This window comes from Amblyomma mixtum, chromosome 7, assembly GCF_055824585.1.
Source record: "Amblyomma mixtum isolate Tamu chromosome 7, ASM5582458v1, whole genome shotgun sequence".
NCBI classification, from domain to species: Eukaryota; Metazoa; Arthropoda; class Arachnida; order Ixodida; family Ixodidae; genus Amblyomma; species Amblyomma mixtum.
In genome coordinates this window covers 126307966-126324684 of record NC_143018.1, presented here as the reverse complement: position 1 = coordinate 126324684, position 16719 = coordinate 126307966, and the positions used below count along the sequence as shown (strand labels likewise).

The following is a 16719-nucleotide window of genomic DNA, read 5'->3' as shown; positions in this document are numbered from 1 at the left end:
TCCCAAAGCAACCCAGGCTATAAGGGATACCATAGTGGAGGGCTCCAGATAATTTCGACTACCTGGTGTTCTCTAGCGTGCACTGACATCGCACAGTACACTGGCCTCTTAACTTTTCGCCTCCTTCGGAATGGGACTGCCATGGCTGGGATCGAACCCGCGTCTGTTGGGTCAGCAGCCGAGCACCATATGACCAATGAGGCACTGAGTGGCATATTCGTGTTTTGTTGTGTTCATTATGTATAAGACAGTCATATAATGGCTACGGTATGCCGCTACTGTTTGTTTTGATGTCATGCACTTTGCAGTGCAATTAATATTTTTTGTTCTGACCAAGATAATCATCCCGAAGCCTGTTTAGGCCTTACATGACTTATATGTATATACCTGCTGTTTTAGCTGTGTAGTTATTTTGCATCTCTCTGTTTTGCAACTCTGCATCTGGGGTTGGCTTGGCTACTTATATATTGTATTGGAATCCTACTGCTTCAAGTTTGAAAATGTGATAATTTTGGCTCATACTAACCAGACAAGCTAAACAAAATCAATGAAGCCTATTACACACATATGTGCACACCATCCATGACCTTGCTCTCAATAACAAGAAATGCCTGAGAGGAGCTGTTAAAGCTGTGTTAGTGCATCCTTTATGTGAGTTGTTCTGTTTCATGTGCTGTTATTAAAAAATAAAATTCAGCTGTGAATCACCATTCGGCCTGATCATCAGCATGCCCCATATATTTGAATAAAACTATTTTAGCCAAAGTTTTGTGTTTTAAATCACTGTGCAGCATAATCCAGGCCTGTGTTCTAACTTTGTGTCGTTTTTACTATAGCATCACTCTCGGCCATATGCTATTGGTCGAAATGCCAGAAGCGGAAGCTGGTTCTGTTATGGTTCGATCCCGGCCGCGGCGGCTAGAATTTCTTTGGAGGAGAAATTCTAGAGGCCCGTGTACTGTGCGATGTCAGTGCACGTTAAAGAACACCAGGTGGTCGAAATTTCCGGAGCCCTTCACTACGGCCGCCGCGGTGGCTCAGTGGCTATGGTGCTCGGCTGCTGTCCCAAAAGACGCGGGTTCGATCCCGGCCGCGGCGGCTGGAATTTCTTTGGAGGAGAAATTCTAGAGGCCCGTGTACTGTGCGATGTCAGTGCACGTAAAAGAACCCCAGGTGGTCGAAATTTCCGGAGCCCTTCACTACGGCGTCTCTCATAGCCTCAGTCGCTTTGGGACGTTAAACCCCATAAACTAAACTAACCCTTCACTACGGCGTCTCTCATAGCCTTGGTCGCTTTGGGACGTTAAACCACACAAAACCAAACCAACCTGGTTCTGTTGCGGCTATGAGGCACTGCTTCTGCTTCTGGTATTTTGGTAAGTCATGCATGACCAGTAGCAACACTTTTGAAAAGGACACGAGGTTATATTGGGTCCTGGCGAAGTAAAAAATGAAAATAGTAACGTCCTATTGCAGTCCTGCAAAGGTCCTAAAAATGTACTCGTCAGACATCCAAAGGACTTCTTTCGGCGTTTCACTTCGGATGTTTTCAGGATTTTTTCGGAACATACGCGGGATGTGCGTAAAGTCCTGCCGCGGACTTCCCAAGGACGTCCTTAGGATGTAGGTGTGTTGTCTGGTTTGCCGTTGAGTTGGATTTAGAGAAAGCTTTCGATAAAGTCACCCACAAAGTCCTTTTCAGTGTCTTGAAACACGTGAACGTCGGCAAGGTACTTCTAGAGGGGATAGAGCTATGTTACGCAAATAATTTTACCAGAATTATAACAAATAAGACATTAACCACTCCAATCCAAGTGAAATCGTCTGTTAGGCAAGGGTGTCCCTTGTCACCTCTATTATTTTCATTGTTTCTTGAGCCCTTTTGTTTAAGCATTATAATGAACAAGGATGTTATCGGTTATAGTTTTTGTTCAAGCAAAGTTAAGCTTTTGTCATACGCGGACGACATTTTGGTTTTCTGCGCCGACACACCCAGTGTCAGCAACGCAGTAAGAATGACAACCAAGTTCTGCAGGATGACGGGAAGCAGTGTCAACTGGAGCAAATCAGTTGTTATTTGGAACGGTGAATGTGGCGTCACGCAGGCTGTGTTTGAAAATATGCAATGGTCGCACTCACCAACGAAGTATCTCGGAGTGCCTCTGCAGCACTATAAAGACACCGAGGAATACTGGAAGCACGAAGCGGAACGCATTAAGGAAAAAACAGCAAAGTTCGGAGGGCGTGACCTCTCTATATTTGCGAGGTCAACCGTGTGCAATCTGTTTCTTGTAGCAAAGATTTGGTATGTTCTGCATGTCATGTGTGCGTCGAGAGCGAGCATACAAAAACTGCACAGAGTGCTTGCTGTATACATATGGGGTTCAACATGGGAGCGCACGAGTCGCACCAATCTGTTTCGCGCAGTGAAGAGTGGAGGGCTGGGTTTAGCCCACCTGTTTTAGAAGCAAGTGGTTTCTAGGTTTCTGTTTGTGCGAGACCAAAGCGATGGATTTCTGCGGACAGTCATTCAAACGAGACTGCGTGATCATTTGCCGTTTTTTGTTGTCATCTACTCTGGCCAACGGGCCAAGTGTGCGCGGATTTTTACGGGAGGTTGTTTTGTCTTTCCGCTTTCTTCAGGCACGTTTTTCAGTAGAGTACCTGAGCAACGTCACCCGGAAGAAACTGTACAGAGATATTGTTGATGTGTGTATGCCAGTGCCTTTGTATCGTTCAGTATATCCACATGGAGGTGGTAAAGATGTTTTGCAGAGGGTAAAGCGGATGCCGGTTAGGCCATCTGTAAAAAGCTTCTTTTTTCAAGTACACACTGCGACGCTCCCGGTCAAGCCGTGGCTCGAGCAAAAAGGCATCTTCGTCCCATGGACTGTAAACTGTTTGCACTGTAGAAGACCGGAGACCATCGACCACATTTTTCTTCAGTGTTCGGACGCGGTTTTTCTATGGGACATTCTGCAACGAACCATAACAAAGGACTTGCCAGTCACGCCGTACGGCATCCGCTTTCTCCCTACCGCTAATGAGGGAGGGGTGCCCTATGACATGATTATGGCCCAGTGCCTCCATAGCATATGGCGCACTAGGATGGCTGTGCATCACGCCGACCTGAACCCAAGGCCGGCCAGAGAGTACTTTATTGAAATTGTCGCTTTCATACGTGAAGTGTGTAAAGCAAGCAGTGACCAGCCAGACTGGCTGCCGCTGTTCGACGCTCTTGTCAATTTGAAGCGCTTTTAAACACCGGCGCATGCCAAAGAACGGCAAGCGCCTTTTAAATTGTTCCATTTGTGTATGTATTGTTGCTGGCCGCAGAACAGGCAATAAAGAAAAAAAATACTCGTTAGTATAGTGGCCAGTATCCCCGCCTGTCACGCGGGAGACCGGGGTTCGATTCCCCGACGGGGAGCTTCTTTTTTTCCCCCTTTAGCCTTCTGTGCCTTTAACTAAGCGACGGTGCGACTGCGCTTCTGTCTCCTCGTTAGTATAGTGGCCAGTATCCCCGCCTGTCACGCGGGAGACTGGGGTTCGATTCCCCGACGGGGACTTTCTTTTTTTCCCCTTTAACCTTCTGTGCCTTTAACTAAGCGGTGGTGCGCCTGTGTTTCTGTCTCCTCGTTAGTATAGTGGCCAGTATCCCCGCCTGTCACGCGGGAGACCGGGGTTCGATTCCCCGACGGGGAGCTTCTTTTTTTTCCCCTTTAGCCTTCTGTGCCTTTAACTAAGCGGCGGTGCGCCTGTGTTTCTGTCTCCTCGTTAGTATAGTGGCCAGTATCCCCGCCTGTCACGCGGGAGACCGGGGTTCGATTCCCCGACGGGGAGCTTCTTTTTTTCCCCCTTTAGCCTTCTGTGCCTTTAACTAAGCGGCGGTGCGCCTGTGTTTCTGTCTCCTCGTTAGTATAGTGGTCAGTATCCCCGCCTGTCACGCGAGAGTCCGGGGTTCGATTCCCCGACGGGGAGCTTCTTTTTTTCCCCCTTTAGCCTTCTGTGCCTTTAACTAAGCGGCGGTGCGCGTGTGCTTCTGCCTCCTCGTTAGTATAGTGGCCAGTATCCCGATTCTACTTCCGGCCACTGGCGTGTACGGACGCAGAATCATGAGCTCTAACGGAGCGGCGATAGCGGCCGTCGATGGCCGCGGAAACAGGATTGAAGATAAGGAAGGACAGGAGTACGAAATCGTTTTGCCTACGTTGCCTACCGGTCGTGTTGTTCTAAACACCGTGTTTTTGCACGGCGACGTGCGAGTTAGGCCCTACAGGGTCGAGGATTTCCGCGACGCCCTCGCCAACGCTGGTGCGCTCCCCGACGTTGTGGCGTTGGGGGCGTATCAGGTAAACCACGTTTGGGCGGTTACGCTCAACAGCACCGAGGCAACGAAGAAGTTGGCAGCGTTAAAGAAACTGGATGTCAAAGGACGGCGCTGCATTATCATCGATCCTGCCGACCAACAGGTGAAACTACGGCTGCACTGGATGCTGCACGGTGTAGCCGACGACGACATTCGGTCGGCTCTTGCGGCTTTTGGGAATGTAACGGAGGTGACCTGGGAGCGTTGGCGTGTTTCAGGCGTCAAGGAGAAGGGGTCTACAACCAGGACTGTTCTCCTGAAGCTGAAACCCGGTATGAAGGTTGACGACCTGCCACACCAGTTACGCGTCGCCGGCGAGCTGGCCCTTGTTGTGGTGCCTGGGCGGCCTATGCAGTGCTTACGGTGCCGCGGCACGGGTCACGTTCGACGTGAATGCAAGGTACCCCGGTGCTCCAAATGCAGGCGTTATGGCCATGGTGACAGCGAGTGTGTTCGCACATACGCGGTGGCTACCGGTGCGGTATCGAGAGACGACACGGCAGAACTTCTCATGGACGTCGTCGAGGCGGAGGAGGCGGCGAAAGGAGCCGTGGAAGATGGCAAGGCTGCCGGGACGACCGACGCATCAGGGCCTCCCAGCGGAGACATTAGTGGACCCGGCAACCAAAGGAAGCCACTCGAAGAGGAAGAATTACCTTCGAGTCAGGCGAGCACGTCGGCAGACGGGCAGAACGTCTTGGCAACTAAGGACGCCGAGCCAATGATCAGCGAGGAACAGCAGGACCAGAGCTCCGCCCGTGCAGTGAGCGGCACCGCCCCAGCCAAGCGCCCTCATGGCCTGACCGACAACGAAGGGGACAAGGCGGCAGCTCTCAGTGGTGAGGAGCCGCCAGCAAAAACTGCTCAATCCCGACGGTCATCTTTCAGACCGAAACCCAACGTTTTGGCGGACAAGCCTGCCGGCGATAAGGCAGCCCCGCGGCAAGGTCAGGGGCCTGCACCGGATGGCTCCGGTGGCAACGACGGCGTCTAGCCATGTGCTAGACGTGTTGGGTAAGCACCATGCTCTTGGCCTCTTCACTATTTGCGACAATGGCTTCTGTAACCCCGTTGAAAGTAGCCACACTCAATGTTAGGGGCTTGGCAGGAAAGAAAAAGCAAAGCCAAGTTTACCGGCTTTTAACAGAGCACGATATTGACTTACTGGCCGTGCAGGAGACAAAAGTAGAAGGGGAAGAAGAGACCGGGAGCATGGTGCGACGTTTCACGTCTAGATTCTACGCTGTAGTGAGTCATGCGATAGGTACATCTGCTGGCAGCGTCCTTTTTGTAAAGAAGTTGCCGGGTCTTGTCGTGCAAGCCCATTTCTCGTGTCCGTCAGGTCGCTGTGTCGCTATCGATTTTACATTGAAGAACATTGAGTGGCGAATTGTCTGTGTGTACGCACCAAATGTTACGGACGAAAGGGCTGCGTTTTTTCAAAGTGTTGAACAGCGTCTTTGTTCCGAGAAACAGCTTATCGTCATGGGCGACTTCAACTGCGTCCTAAGTGGCTGCGATAAGACCAGTGCAAGGGTGTTCAGGGACGAGAGTACGAAGATACTGTCGCAAATCATAGATAAATGGAACCTTGAGAATGTGGCAGAGTGTTTGCAAGGCGCGTGCGGCGTGAAGTACACACACTTTCAGAGGACAAGCCATGCTCGGCTTGACCGCATTTATGTATCGCTGGATGTGATTCCAAAATGTAACAGTTACCATGTAGTGCCGGTGGCTTTTTCGGACCACTGTTTAGTAGTATGTGGGATAGGATTGAAAAAACGGGGCAGTGCTTTCAGTTGGGATACGTGGAAAATAAATAACAAGCTAATTAAGGACGATGAATTTAGCTGTGCAGTAATTGAAGAAATAAGCAAAATAGAGCCTAGTAGTGAACTGAGAATATGGCAACAGTGGGAACTTTGCAAAGAACAGGTTAAAATTAAAGCATTCGAACGATCTAGTGCCATTGCGTACGAAGAGAATCTAAACGAACGCAATCTAAGATGTATGCTTGCAAAACTGCTAGAAAAGGAAAGTGAAGCGCCTGGTAAATGGATCGATGACATCAGGAAAATAAAGCAGGAAATTCAACTAATAGAAGAGGACCGTTATCGTGGAGCGTTGGTGCGGGCCAGAGCGGAAGATATAGCAGCAGGGGAGACGCCGTCGAAACGAGCGTTGGGAATTGAAAAGGCTCATGCTCGGCGAAATCACATTGATAGCATAGAATGGGGTGGCATCTTATCAGACGAAAACGAACATATACAGCGTGCGTTTTTTGAGTACTATGAGGCGCTCTTCGCATTACAGGATGCAGACATAAATACGTTTAAGAACAGGTTTCTTGGGGCACTGCCGCGACTCAGCGACGAGCAGAAAGACGTTTTAGAGCTGGCAATAACCGAATCAGAGGTAGAAATGGCAATAGACAATTTAAATTCTGGGAGATCACCAGGACCAGACGGGTTAAGCGCGGCGTTTTACAAATCATTTAAGAGCAGAATCGCGCCAGTGCTGAAGACGGTCTTTAATGAAGCTTACGACGTACGTTATTGCCTCCGTCTTATGGTAAATCACATACTGTCCTAATTCCGAAAACGGATGAAGCTGACAAGTTACGACACGTAACAGGGTATAGGCCAATTGCTCTCACAAATGTCGATTATAAAATTTATATGAAGGTGTTGGCGCAAAGGTTACAGAGTGTAATCCAGGAAATTGTTGGCCCCCACCAAACGTGCGGGATAAAAGGCCGGTCTATTCTTTCTAACATACACAAGGCAAGATGTGTGCTCGAGTGCTGTGATTTTACAAATAGTCGCGTTGCCATCTTGCAGCTTGATCTCGAAAAGGCGTTCGACTGTGTCGCGCATAAAATTTTGCTGTGCATACTTGATTATGTGAATGTTGGGTATGTTATCCGGGAGGGAGTCGCCTTGGCGTATCGGAACTGTACGACGAGATTGATTGTTAACCAGAGTCTGGGGGCCCCCATTCGTGTGCAGCGTTCGGTACGTCAAGGCTGCCCCCTCAGCCCTCTTCTGTTTGCTATCTACATCGAGACTTTGTGTTTAGACATCATCGAAAACGAGAGAATAACTGGTTTTCGGCTGCAAGCTGCGGAGGTGAAGCTGCTGGCATATGCGGATGATTTAGCGGTTTTTTCCGTTAATGGAGAAGGTGTAACAGAGGCCGTTGAATGTGTCGCTGAATCCTGCAAAAACCTCTGGCAACAGAGTGAACTGGTCTAAGTCAGCGGGGCTCTGGCACGGAGCATGGCACACGACAATGGACCACTTTGCAAACGTACCCTGGGTAGACCCCAACGAAGTACCTTGGAGTACCGCTAGAAAGCTATCGCGATAGCGAAACATATTGGAGAGTGCAGACCCAGGATGCGCGTGAGAAGGCGGAAAGATGGAAAGGAACAGGCTTATCAATTTTCGCTAGAGCCACCGTGTGCAACCTTTTCTTTATCAGTTAGGTGTGGTATGCGATGCAAGTGTTGCATTGTGGAAGAATGAGCATACAAAAGCTACATCGAATTTTTGCTGTTTTTGTGTGGGCTGCACAATGGGAAAGGTGCAGCCGGACGAATTTGTTTAGAAAAGTGAAGGATGGTGGAGTGGGTCTGGGACACCTTTTCTTGCGGCAGATTGTTAACAGATTTATGTTTGTGCGTGATGTCAGTGATCCGTTTTTGCGCACCGTGTGCCAAGTAAGGCTGGGGCGCGCGCTGCCTGACTGTTGTTGCAACCGAAACCCTATCGGGCGGAATTTTTGGGTACTTCAGAGAAGTTGTCGCAAGTGTCCGATTTCTCTCAACGAGGTTTTCCAACGAATATTTATCTACAGTGAACAAGCAAAAATTGTATAAGGATTTATGTGAAGTTGTCTTGCCGGAACCCATGTATATGACCTTGTACAGTGGAGGCCCTGGAAGGAATGTGTTAAAGAGGGTAAAGGGAATGCACGTTGACCCAGGGGTTAAAACTTTTTTTTTTCAAGTTGCACACTGGAACGTTATCAGTCAAAATGTTTTTACAGGATAAGGGCTTATTTCTTCCGTGGGGTCATCACTGCCTTATCTGCAAGCAACCAGAAACGATAGACCACGTTTTTCTACATTGTTGGGAAGGGGTTTACTTTTGGGACGTACTTCAAAGGACAATAAAGAAACAATTTCCACTTCACCCCCATGGAATACGGTATCTGCCCATTGAAAACGAGGACGGAGTACCTTTCGATCTGATAATGTTACTGGGCCTCCACAGTATTTGGCGCGCGAGAATGGCAGGATATTACTGTGATCCCGACGCGAGGCCAGCACGAATTTATTTTCGTGAAACTGCACCGGTTTGTTGACAGTGTCAAATCTGTTGGCGAGGCTCCCGAGTGGCTGTCAAGGGTGGAGCCTTTGATGGCCCTAAAGGAATTTTAATGTGACGAAGCCAGCCCCTGGCAGGCTGACTATATCAACACCAAGTGTTCATTGTGTCCCGCCATTTTGTTGTGTAATGTCAAAGCCAGGCAATAAAGAAAAAAAAATAGTGGCCAGTATCCCCGCCTGTCACGCGGGAGACCGGGGTTCGATTCCCCGACGGGGATCTTCTTTTTTTCCCCCTTTAGCCTTCTGTGCCTTTAACTAAGCGGCGGTGCGCGTGTGCTTCTGCCTCCTCGTTAGTATAGTGGCCAGTATCCCCGCCTGTCACGCGGGAGACCGGGGTTCGATTCCCCGACGGGGTTTCTTTTTTTCCCCCTTTAGCCTTCTGTGCCTTTAACTAAGCGGCGGTGCGCGTGTGCTTCTGCCTCCTCGTTAGTATAGTTGCCAGTATCCCCGCCTGTCACGCGGGAGACCGGGGTTCGATTCCCCGACGGGGAGTTTCTTTTTTTCCCCCTTTAGCCTTCTGTGCCTTTAACTAAGCGGCGGTGCGCCTGTGTTTCTGTCTCCTCGTTAGTATAGTCATTCTACTTCCGGCTACCGTTCGGTGCGGACGCAGGATCATGAGCTCCGGCGGAGCGGCGATAGCGGCCTTGGCTGGCCGCGGAAACAGGATCACCGATAGCGATGACGGCGATTATCAGCTTATACTGCCCCAACTGCCAACAGGAAACATCGTTCTGAACACCGTGTTTTTGCATGGCGACGTGCGAGCGCGGCCCTACAGGGTGGAAGATTTAAGAGACGCCCTCCTGCCGACTGGTGTGCTGCCGGACGTGGTGGCCCTGGGAGCCTACCAGGTCAATCACGTGTGGGCAGTCACCCTTAATGGCGCGGAGGCTACGAAGCGGCTTCTGGCCTTTAAGGAACTAAACGTGAAGAAGCGTCGCTGCGTCATCATCGACCCACAGGATCAGCAGGTGAGGCTTAGGCTTCACTGGCTGTTGCACGGTGTGGCTGACGACGACGTGCGGACCGCGTTAGCGGCGTTTGGGACCGTCATGGACGTTAGTAGGGAGCGGTGGCGTGTGCAAGGTGTGAGCGACAAGGGTTCCACGACGAGGACCGTCGTTCTGAAGCTAAAGAGGGGCACAGTTGAAGACTTGCCGCATCAAATACGGGTTGGAGGAGAGTTGGCCTTAGTCGTCGCACCCGGCCGTCCGATGCAGTGCTTGCGCTGTCACGGCACCGGCCACGTAAGGAGCGAGTGCAAGGTGCCGCGCTGCTCGAGCTGCAGGCGTTTCGGACACGAGGACTCCCAGTGTATCCGTACGTATGCCTCGGCAATGGGACCGAGTGTAAGGGAAGAAACCGAGCACTTAATGGACGCGACCGAAGCAGAGGACGCGGCGAAGGGAACGGGTGAGCCGGTGCCTAGTACAGTGGCAGAACTATCAGCCCTCGCTGGTGGACCGCAGGACACAAGCGCAGACCGTCCCAGTCAGCCGGTGGCTAGTCCACCACCGGTGCAGCAGGACCTTGATAAAAGCGGCGCGAGTCGTCAAGCGCAACCGCCTCTATCATCTAAGGGACAGGATGCACCAGTCAATGGCACTTCCGTTACAACGGGTACCGGTACGGCAACGAAACGCCCCCACGAAGTCTCCGGGGACCACGACGACAAGGTGCTCGCAGGCAGCGTTGACGAGCCGCCAGTGAAAGCGGCGCAAGGACGGCGGGCTACCTTCAAGCCGCGACCAAACGTCAACGTGGACAGGAAGCCTGCCGACAAGCCTCCCCCGTCGAAAAGCGACAGCAGCCAACCGGACGGCCCCGGAGGCGTATAGCGGTTTGCTAGATGCTAAAGGTAAGCACCATGCTCCGGGCCTCCCTCCTACTGCAAACCTAAATGGCTCCTGAACCGTCTCTATGTGTAGCTACTTTAAATGTCAGAGGGTTAGCACAAAAACGAAAACAAAGTCAATTGTATCGGCTGGTAACAGAGAAGGGCATTGACATTCTAGCTGTTCAGGAGACAAAAGTCGAGGGAGAGGGGGAGACTGCGAGCATGGTGCTGCGTTTCACAGCGAGGTACTACGCCGTCGTTAGCCACGCTGTTGGGTTGTCAGCAGGATGTGTACTGTTTGTGAAAAAGTTGCCCGGTCTTACTGTTCAAAGCATCATGTCATGCCCGTCTGGGAGATTAATAGTGTGTGACTTCCTTCTGTGTGAAACGGAATATCGGGTGATTTGTGTGTATGTGCCTAATACAGTGGAGGAAAGACATAATTTCTTTGCCTATGTCCGACAGTACGTGATGCCTGAAAAACGCCTCATTATTTTGGGTGACTTTAACTGCGTGCTTAGGTCTGCAGACAAAACCAGTTGCACAGCTTTCCGAGACAAGAGTACAGATTTATTAGCAGAGGTCATTGCCGAAGCGGAATTAACAGATGTAGCTGAATGCCTGCAGAGCGCACGCGCTGTAAAGTACACTCATTTCCAGGGTGCTAGCCACGCACGCCTGGATCGGATCTACGTCTCTCTGGATGTGATCCCGAGGTGCCGTAGTTACGACGTTGTACCGATGTGTTTTACTGATCACTGCCTGGTTAAATGCGCTATAGGAACAAAGAAACAAATGAAACACTTTGTATGGGACATGTGGAAAATGAATTCTAAGCTACTTGGCGACGAACAGTTCGTAGCAAAAGCATTAGAAGAAATTAACAGACTAAAACCAAACAGTAGCCTGAATCTCGGTCAGCAGTGGGAACTATGCAAGCAGCAGATTAAAGTCACAGCAATTGACAGGGCCAGTGCGATTCGCTTCCACGAAAAATGAAGGAAACCGAGCTGCGAACAACATTGCAGAAACTGATAGCAGAGGAGTGCAAAACGCCCGGTATTTTCATAGATGACGTCAGGAATCTAAAGCAGAAACTGCAGTTGATCGAGGAAGAACGTTATCGGGGTGCGCTGGTGCGTGCGAGAACAAATTCACTGAAAGCAGGCGAGGTGCCTACGAAGCGGGCTTTAGAATTTGAAAAGACAAACGCCCGACGAAATCACATAGCAGAGATAGAGCGGAATGGCGTCGTTGTGAATGACAACGAGGGCATTGGGCGAGAGTTCTCTGAGCATTATCAGGCGCTATTTGCGTTCCATCCTGCTGACCTGGACGGGTTTAAAAAGACGTTTCTTGCCCACATGCCGAGATTGGACGATCAGATAAGAGAATTTTTGGAGCGACCAATAACTGAAGGTGAAGTGTGCCTTGCCATTGAAAACTTAAACAACGGAAAGTCGCCTGGGCCCGATGGCTTGTCCGCCTCCTTTTATAAGTTTTTCAAAGAAAAGCCGTCTGCAGTGCTCACGGAAGTGTTCAATGAGGCGTACCGAATGAAAGCTCTACCACAGTCCTATAGTACATCACACACTGTTCTTATCCCTAAGACTGATGATGAGGAAAAACTTAGACTTGTGACTTATTACAGACCAATCTCTTTAACCAACGTAGACTACAAAATTTTAATGAAAGTTTTAGCGAGCAGACTCCAAACAGTGATTAAAGACCTAGTAGGCTGCCACCAGACATGTGGAATCAGGGGAAGGTCTATAGTCACTAACATACATAAGATACGGTGCGTGCTTGAGTGCTGTGACATCATGAATGCTTGTGTCGCTGTGCTGCAGCTCGACCTAGAGAAGGCCTTTGACTGCGTCCCACATGTTATTTTGTTCGCTATTCTTGATCATATTAATGTCGGCTCGATTATCAAAGAGGGAGTGGTCATGGCGTACAGAAATTGCACCACGCAGCTAATCATAAACAAGTCATTGGGGGCCCCCATTGCGGTGAAGCGTTCGGTGCGCCAGGGCTGCCCCCTCAGCCCACTTTTATTTTGTCTGTACATTGAAACGCTATGCTTGGTTATCATTCAGAATGATTCAATTCGTGGGTTTCATCTGCAAGCGTCTGAAGTAAAGCTCTTAGCATATGCCGACGATGTCGCCGTATGCTGCATCGACCAAGGAAGTATTACAGCAACGGTTGAAGTAGTGAAGTGTTTCCGGGATCTCACGGGCAGTTTAATTAACTGGGGTAAATGCCTGGGATTCTGGCATGGAGAATGGCCGACGACCCCAGACACATTCGCTGGCGTGACGTGGGTGAACACCCCAGCGAAGTACCTGGGTGTCCCATTGGAATTCTACAAAAACAATGACGACCTCTGGCTAAGCCAGCTGCAGGAAACGCGAGAAAAAGCAGACAGGTGGAAGGGGGTTCCTCTATCGTTCTTTGCCAGGGCCACGGTATGTAACCTGTTTTTTGTAAGTAAGCTATGGTATCTGATGCAGGTACTGCACTGCTCGCGGCTGAATGTGCAAAGGCTGCACAGAGTGTTCGCAATCTTTATATGGGCATCGCAATGGGAAAGGTGTAGCCGAACGAATTTGTTCAGAAGGGTGAAGGATGGTGGTCTCAGTCTGTCGCATCTCTTTGTGCGACAACTTGTAAATAGGTTTATGTTTTTTCGTGACACAAGCGATCCTTTTTTGCGCACAGTGTGCCAAGTCAGATTAAGATGTGCGCTGCCTAGTTTTATTGTTGGCACAAATGGGATGCCCGGACCCATTTCAGGATTTTTCAAAGAGGTGGTGACTAGTATACGGTTTTTGTCGACGCGTTTTTCAAATGATTATCTTTTTTCAGTGAAAAGAACAACACTGTACAAAGATGTATGTGACAACATTTTTCCAGAACCATTGTACAGAGCCTTGCATAGTGGACAGCCCGGTCAGAATGTTTTAAAAAGGGTAAAGAAAATGCAGGTGACACCTGGCATGAAATCCTTTTTCTTCAAGCTACATACGGAAACACTGCCAGTAAAGAAATTTCTAGAGCAACGGGGTTTTTTCTTACCGTGGGGAGCTGACTGTCTGATATGCAAACAGCCCGAAACTATAGACCATGTTTTTCTGCATTGCTGGGAAGGTGTGTACTTTTGGGATGTTCTACAGAGAACGGTCAAAAAGGATTTCCCATTGGACCCTCACGGCATTAGATACCTAGCAGTAAATAATGAAGACGGGATTCCATTTGACCTCATAATGCTCGCTGGCCTCCACTCTGTATGGCGTTCTCGCATGGCCGGTTTCCATTGCGATCCGGACGCGAGGCCCGCACGGATGTATTTTCGCGAGAGTATATCCAGATTTGTTGAAGTTCAGAAATCGCTTCAGTGTGTACCACAGTGGTTGCCGAGAGTAGAAGCCTTGACAGCGCTGAAGGAATTTTAATGCGACAATGTCAGTGCAAAGCTGACTGCTACTGCATTTTTGTTTCTTTCTGTTTTTGTTTTAGTGTATCGTCCTGTATTACTGCTCACTGTCGGAGACCGGCAATAAAGAAAAAAAAAAAAAAGTATAGTGGCCAGTATCCCCGCCTGTCACGCGGGAGACCGGGGTTCGATTCCCCGACGGGGAGTTTCTTTTTTTCCCCCTTTAGCCTTCTGTGCCTTTAACTAAGCGGCGGTGCGCCTGTGTTTCTGTCTCCTCGTTAGTATAGTGGCCAGTATCCCCGCCTGTCACGCGGGAGACCGGGGTTCGATTCCCCGACGGGGAGCTTCTTTTTTTCCCCCTTTAGCCTTCTGTGCCTTTAACTAAGCGGCGGTGCGCCTGTGTTTCTGTCTCCTCGTTAGTATAGTGGCCAGTATCCCCGCCTGTCACGCGGGAGACCGGGGTTCGATTCCCCGACGGGGAGCTTCTTTTTTTCCCCCTTTAGCCTTCTGTGCCTTTAACTAAGCGGCGGTGCGCGTGTGCTTCTGCCTCCTCGTTAGTATAGTGGTCAGTATCCCCGCCTGTCACGCGGGAGACCGGGGTTCGATTCCCCGACGGGGAGTTTCTTTTTTTCCCCCTTTAGCCTTCTGTGCCTTTAACTAAGCGGCGGTGCGCCTGTGTTTCTGTCTCCTCGTTAGTATAGTGGCCAGTATCCCATTCTACTTCCGGCCACTGGCGTGTACGGACGCAGGATCATGAGCTCCCACGGAGCGGCGACGGCGGCCATCGATGGCCGCGGAAACAGGTTCAGCGCCGAAGACAAGGAGTATGAGATCTTTTTGCCTACCCTGCCCACCGGACGTGTTGTTCTAAACACAGTTTTTTTGCACGGAGATGTGCGTGTGAGACCTTACAGGGTCGAAGACTTCAGGGACGCCCTCGCCAACACTGGTGCGCTCCCCGACGTCGTGGCGTTGGGGGCGTACCAGGTCAACCACGTGTGGGCGGTAACCTTCAGCAGCCCAGAAGCCGCGAAGAAATTAGCCGCCTTGAAGGAGCTTGAGGTAAAGGGACGCCGGTGCATTGTTTTCGACCCGGAGGATCAGCAGGTAAAGCTGCGCCTGCATTGGATGCTGCACGGCGTCGCCGATGACGACATCCGGACTGCTTTCGCGGCGTTCGGAAACGTCACCGAGGTGACGCGGGAGCGTTGGCGCGTTCAAGGAATGAAAGAGAAGGGATCCACCACGAGAACAGTGCTGCTCAAGTTGAAGCCAGGTATGAAGGTGGACGACCTGCCCCACCAGGTTCGAGTCGCCGGCGAGTTAGCTCTCGTGGTGGTGCCCGGGCGGCCGATGCAGTGCCTGCGTTGCCACGGCGCGGGTCACGTTCGTCGCGACTGCAAGGTTCCCAGGTGCTCCAAGTGCAGGCGCTACGGACACGCGGACGAGGACTGCGTCCGTACCTACGCGTCTGCGACCGGGCTCGGAGGTAAAGGAGACAGCGCGGAGCTGATGGATGTCGCGGAGGCTGAGGACGCAGCGAGGGGTACCGACGAGTTGGGCAACCTCCCTGTGTCGCTGGACACGTCGGCGACTTCAAGCGGCGACGCCCCCCTTGCCAGTGCACCAGGACTCCAGCCACCAACGGGAGACTCTCCTCAGTCAAAGGAGGCGACTTCGGGTGATGCAAAAAGCCTACCAGTGCACATGGACTTTGTAGCGAAGGGGCCTACCGAGGGTCATCGGCAGAACACCGGTGGCCGTGCGACCACTGTGGCTACGCCTGGGAAGCGTCCCCATGGAGACACCAGCCCCGACGGCGACAAGGAGGCGGCGCCCAGCGTAGAGGAACCACCAGCAAAGACGCCTCAAGCAAGGCGGGCCAGTTTTCGGCCGCGCCCTAACCTTGCGAGCGAGAAGCGCGCCGGCGACAAGGCGCCTCCCGAGCTGGGCCAGGTGCACGCTCAGGATGACGCCGGCGGCGATGGCGGCGGTGGCGTCTAGCCATGCGCTGGACGCGAGAGGTAAGCATCACGTTTTCGGTCTCTTAGTCTTATGTAGAAATGGCTCCTGCATCTCCGCTGAAAGTCGCCTCCCTGAATGTTAGAGGTCTGGCAGGAAAGAGAAAGCAAGGCCAGCTCTTTCGGCTTTTAACGGAGCACGGCATAGATGTACTGGCTGTGCAGGAGACGAAAGTAGACGGCGAAGAAGAGACCGGGAGCATGGTGCAACGTTTCACGTCCTCGTTTTTTGCTGTAGTCAGCCACGCTGTAGGCACATCGGCTGGCTGTGTTCTTTTTCTAAAGAAGTTGCCGGGGCTAGAAGTGCAAGCTCATTTTCTTGTATGTCGGGCCGGTGTGTTCTCCTTGACTTTCGATTGAATAACGTCGAGTGGCGGATTATTTGTCTGTACGCGCCTAATGAAGCAGAAGAAAGGGCGCAGTTTTTTTATAGCATCGAAGAGCGCCTTCGTAGTGACAGACAGCTGATCCTCCTGGGCGATTTTAATTGTGTTCTTAGTGCGCGAGATAAGACAAGCCCTCGACCCTTTAGAGATGCCAGCACACAAGTGTTATCGCTAATGGTTGAGAAATGGAACATGGAAGATGTGGCAGAGTGTCTTGAGGGAACGCGTGCAGTAAAGCTCACACACTTTCAGGGTTCTAGCCATGCACGGCTGG

General features: G+C 51.0%; 1 protein-coding gene, 5 non-coding genes and 2 pseudogenes across 6 annotated transcripts; all 8 read left to right on the top strand.

Moving 5' to 3' along the window:
- The first annotated feature begins 2015 nt into the window (after window positions 1-2015).
- On the top strand, window positions 2016-3261 carry LOC149337460 (uncharacterized; annotated as a pseudogene).
- A 372-nt stretch (window positions 3262-3633) lies between these two features.
- On the top strand, window positions 3634-3705 carry TRNAD-GUC (transfer RNA aspartic acid (anticodon GUC)). The gene has a single exon. It is a non-coding gene; the product is annotated as a tRNA-Asp (tRNA).
- A 66-nt stretch (window positions 3706-3771) lies between these two features.
- Window positions 3772-3843, top strand: TRNAD-GUC (transfer RNA aspartic acid (anticodon GUC)). Its single transcript has one exon. It is a non-coding gene; the product is annotated as a tRNA-Asp (tRNA).
- A 766-nt stretch (window positions 3844-4609) lies between these two features.
- On the top strand, window positions 4610-5466 carry LOC149337457 (uncharacterized; annotated as a pseudogene).
- A 3910-nt stretch (window positions 5467-9376) lies between these two features.
- On the top strand, window positions 9377-10600 carry LOC149337456 (uncharacterized). Its single transcript, XM_089554432.1, has one exon. It carries the CDS (start codon window positions 9377-9379, stop codon window positions 10598-10600), a length of 1224 nt encoding a protein of 407 aa, XP_089410558.1.
- A 3710-nt stretch (window positions 10601-14310) lies between these two features.
- On the top strand, window positions 14311-14382 carry TRNAD-GUC (transfer RNA aspartic acid (anticodon GUC)). Its single transcript has one exon. It is a non-coding gene; the product is annotated as a tRNA-Asp (tRNA).
- A 66-nt stretch (window positions 14383-14448) lies between these two features.
- On the top strand, window positions 14449-14520 carry TRNAD-GUC (transfer RNA aspartic acid (anticodon GUC)). The gene has a single exon. It is a non-coding gene; the product is annotated as a tRNA-Asp (tRNA).
- A 66-nt stretch (window positions 14521-14586) lies between these two features.
- TRNAD-GUC (transfer RNA aspartic acid (anticodon GUC)) lies at window positions 14587-14658 on the top strand. The gene has a single exon. It is a non-coding gene; the product is annotated as a tRNA-Asp (tRNA).
- The last annotated feature ends 2061 nt before the right edge of the window (window positions 14659-16719 follow it).

Bases quoted from the DNA above. Each gene is read 5' to 3' on its own strand.
- LOC149337456 (XM_089554432.1), top strand. From the start codon at position 9,377: ATGAGCTCCGGCGGAGCGGCGATAGCGGCCTTGGCTGGCCGCGGAAAC.